Here is a 3,061-nt window from a genome sequence, read left to right on the forward strand (position 1 = left end):
GTAAATGTGTAAAGACCCTCCTCATTGGTTAATATTCACTGTAGTAGAAACATCTGTTGGGTTGGTAGAATGTGGAAAGACCCTCCTCATTGGTTAATATTCACTGTAGTAGAAACATCTGTTGGGTTGGTAGAATGTGTAAAGACCCTCCTCATTGGTTAATATTCACTGTAGTAGAAACATCTGTTGGGTTGGTAGAATGTGGAAAGACCCTCCTCATTGGTTAATATTCACTGTAGTAGAAACATCTGTTGGGTTGGTAGAATGTGGAAAGACCCTCCTCATTGGTTAATATTCACTGTAGTAGAAACATCTGTTGGGTTGGTAGAATGTGGAAAGACCCTCCTCATTGGTTAATATTCACTGTAGTAGAAACATCTGTTGGGTTGGTAGAATGTGGAAAGACCCTCCTCATTGGTTAATATTCACTGTAGTAGAAACATCTGTTGGGTTGGTAGAATGTGGAAAGACCCTCCTCATTGGTTAATATTCACTGTAGTAGAAACATCTGTTGGGTTGGTAGAATGTGTAAAGACCCTCCTCATTGGTTAATATTCACTGTAGTAGAAACATCTGTTGGGTTGGTAGAATGTGGAAGTAGGTTTTAAATTCATACTTATTACAAATCTACAGTTGTCTGACTATTATATAATTATTTAATGAAAGAAATGTAAAAATGCACTTTTTGTCTGGAAATAAAATGAACATTTATCTGCGTTAACCACTCCAGTCAGCAGATGGCGATATGCGTTTTTCAGGCGATGCATTCAGAGTGACGTATAATGTAGTGGACGGGACGCTTCTTCAACAACATCTCGTCAGTCACCTCGGTAGCTTCCTAGCGGAAACGTTCAAGCTGTTCAGACTGCTTCGGTCTATATTTACTTCTGTATTTGAAACATAATTCTGTCTTTTAACTAGTTTCCCCATTTCATGTCATATTTCCGTTTAGTCAGGTAACGGTAGCTGACTTGATAAATGAGCCTATCACTAGGCTAGTCGCCCCGACCATGAGCTCAGCAAGCTGCTGCCCTCCTGCTAAAAAAAAAAAAAAAAGAGGTCTGCTGGAAGGAGAAAGAAGGTATTTGGCTGAACGTTGTCGTGAAAGAGGAGAATGAAGAGGAGGATGTCACAGTAAACGAAGAAGTAGAGGGTGAGGCTGTTACACAGAAAGAAGAGGAAGAAAACGATTATACTTTTTCTGGAGTGAATGAAGGAGAGATAACTGTCATATTGAAGGAGGAGGAGAGGAAAGAAGAGGAGGAGACAGAAGATCTGAGTAACACCAGTAAGTCCTGTCTTGAAAATAGTTGTTGAACTGATACGTGGTTTTAAAACGTCATTCTACTCTAGTTCTGAGCTTAAATGCCGTTTTTTAATGTAGGAATTGATAAAGCTGCACTGTAAGATGTGAATAGCATCAAGAAGCTGCCCAACAACAAAACTTTAACAATGGATTTGCACCCAAAATCACAACTTAAATGTCTCACGTAATGGACTTGCCTTCATTCAATACTGCAGTTCCACTGTACTAAACTGGAGGCGATTTCCAGCCCACCGTTGACTGCGGTCAAGTGAGCCGACAGTCGCAAAACGCGGTCAGGCCATCTGCTCTTCGGTTTCTTCCTGAATTTGCGTGCGCGAATACACTTTACGGAATGGCGTTTTTTCAGGTAGGGAAACTGAGTTGAATGGACTCTCATGCACAGGTAGTCGAGACGATGGGTACAAATCATTCCAAGCAAACCGTTTGAAGCACACTTATTCAATCTTCCATAATAAAAATGATACCAAATCGTTGATTTAATTTTCGCCTCATCATTAAGTACTTTATCATTGCTAGAGTGTCAAGCGTAGGCTGGACTGGTGTAAACGCTACAGCATACAATGACATTCTAGACCATCCTCTCTGACTAAGAACCACACAGAGACCTGCATTTTGTAGTGGCTTTAATAACACTTGTGAAAACTGACTTCAGGTGATTGAGGGATCTAGTCTAGATTAAACGTCATAGGAAGTTTTATCGTGTGGAGCTTTCATTCAGGTCTCTGTTTAATTAAATAATCTGTTTGTCTTTGACAGGAAAGAGACCAGACTCTCCTTCTGACCGCAGGAAGAGTCCTTCAGGGAAACCAGACCCCGAGACGTCCAAACCAGCAGGACGACATCACTGCTCCCAGTGTGGAAAGAGTTTTACCCAGTTAGGGAGCCTGAGAACACATAAGAGAATACACACTGGAGAGAAGCCTTACCACTGTTCCCAATGTGGAATGTCGTTTACCCAGTTAGGGAGCCTGCAAACACATGAGAGGGGACACACAGGGGAAAAGCTTTTCCAATGTTCCCATTGTGGAAAGAGTTTTGGCCAGGTAGGAAACCTGAACAAGCATGAGAGGACACACACAGGTAAGAAGATGTACCGCTGCTCCCAGTGTGGAGAGAGATTTACCCGGTTAAGGTACCTGAAAGAGCATGAAAGAATACATACAAATACACAGGAGGAGAAGACATACCACTGCTCTCATTGTGGAAAGACATTTTCCCAGTCAGAGAACCTGAAAACACATGAGAGAATCGAGAGGCTGTGTTCTGACTTGTGTTTCTGACTGAGAATGTGTGTGTTTGTTTGGGCTGTCAGACTTGAGTTCACTTTGTGTAATGTTAGTGCACTATTTTTAATTGTGATTAATCCATTGTCTGAAAGGGTTAAAAACACACTGAAAACATCCAGAATACATCCTATATACAGCTAAAATCTACAATGCCATGTAAACACAAGATGACATTGAGGTTAAATAAAGTGTGATTTATCAATGGAACATATTTTGACACGTCCACTGTGTGTCTCTGTAGAGTCATAATATCCACAACAACTAGAGGTCAAACAGGGAGATGGTTCCATTCATTTTCCCCACAGGGCTGTGTTTTGTTTAGACTCACCCTGGTCTGATGTTTTCATAACCATGTAAATCTCTCTGGGATGAGGTGACTGAGGACACAGTGTGTTGTGAATTTATTGTCATGTTTTTAAAATGGTATAACTGCCTTTATTTTTGCTGG

At 41.0% G+C, this 3,061-nt stretch overlaps 1 protein-coding gene across 1 annotated transcript; it reads left to right on the forward strand.

Moving 5' to 3' along the window:
* Nucleotides 1–1,020: 1,020 nt before the first annotated feature.
* Nucleotides 1,021–2,824, forward strand: LOC124029968 (gastrula zinc finger protein XlCGF7.1-like; the record flags this gene model as incomplete). The annotated part of the gene is made up of 2 exons (XM_046341498.1): nucleotides 1,021–1,288; nucleotides 2,084–2,824. Coding segments are annotated over 2 exons (792 nt in total), but the record flags the coding sequence as incomplete, so codon positions are not given.
* Between the last annotated feature and the right edge of the window lie 237 nt (nucleotides 2,825–3,061).

This window comes from Oncorhynchus gorbuscha, unplaced genomic scaffold (assembly GCF_021184085.1).
Source record: "Oncorhynchus gorbuscha isolate QuinsamMale2020 ecotype Even-year unplaced genomic scaffold, OgorEven_v1.0 Un_scaffold_8467, whole genome shotgun sequence".
Classification (NCBI taxonomy): Eukaryota; Metazoa; Chordata; class Actinopteri; order Salmoniformes; family Salmonidae; genus Oncorhynchus; species Oncorhynchus gorbuscha.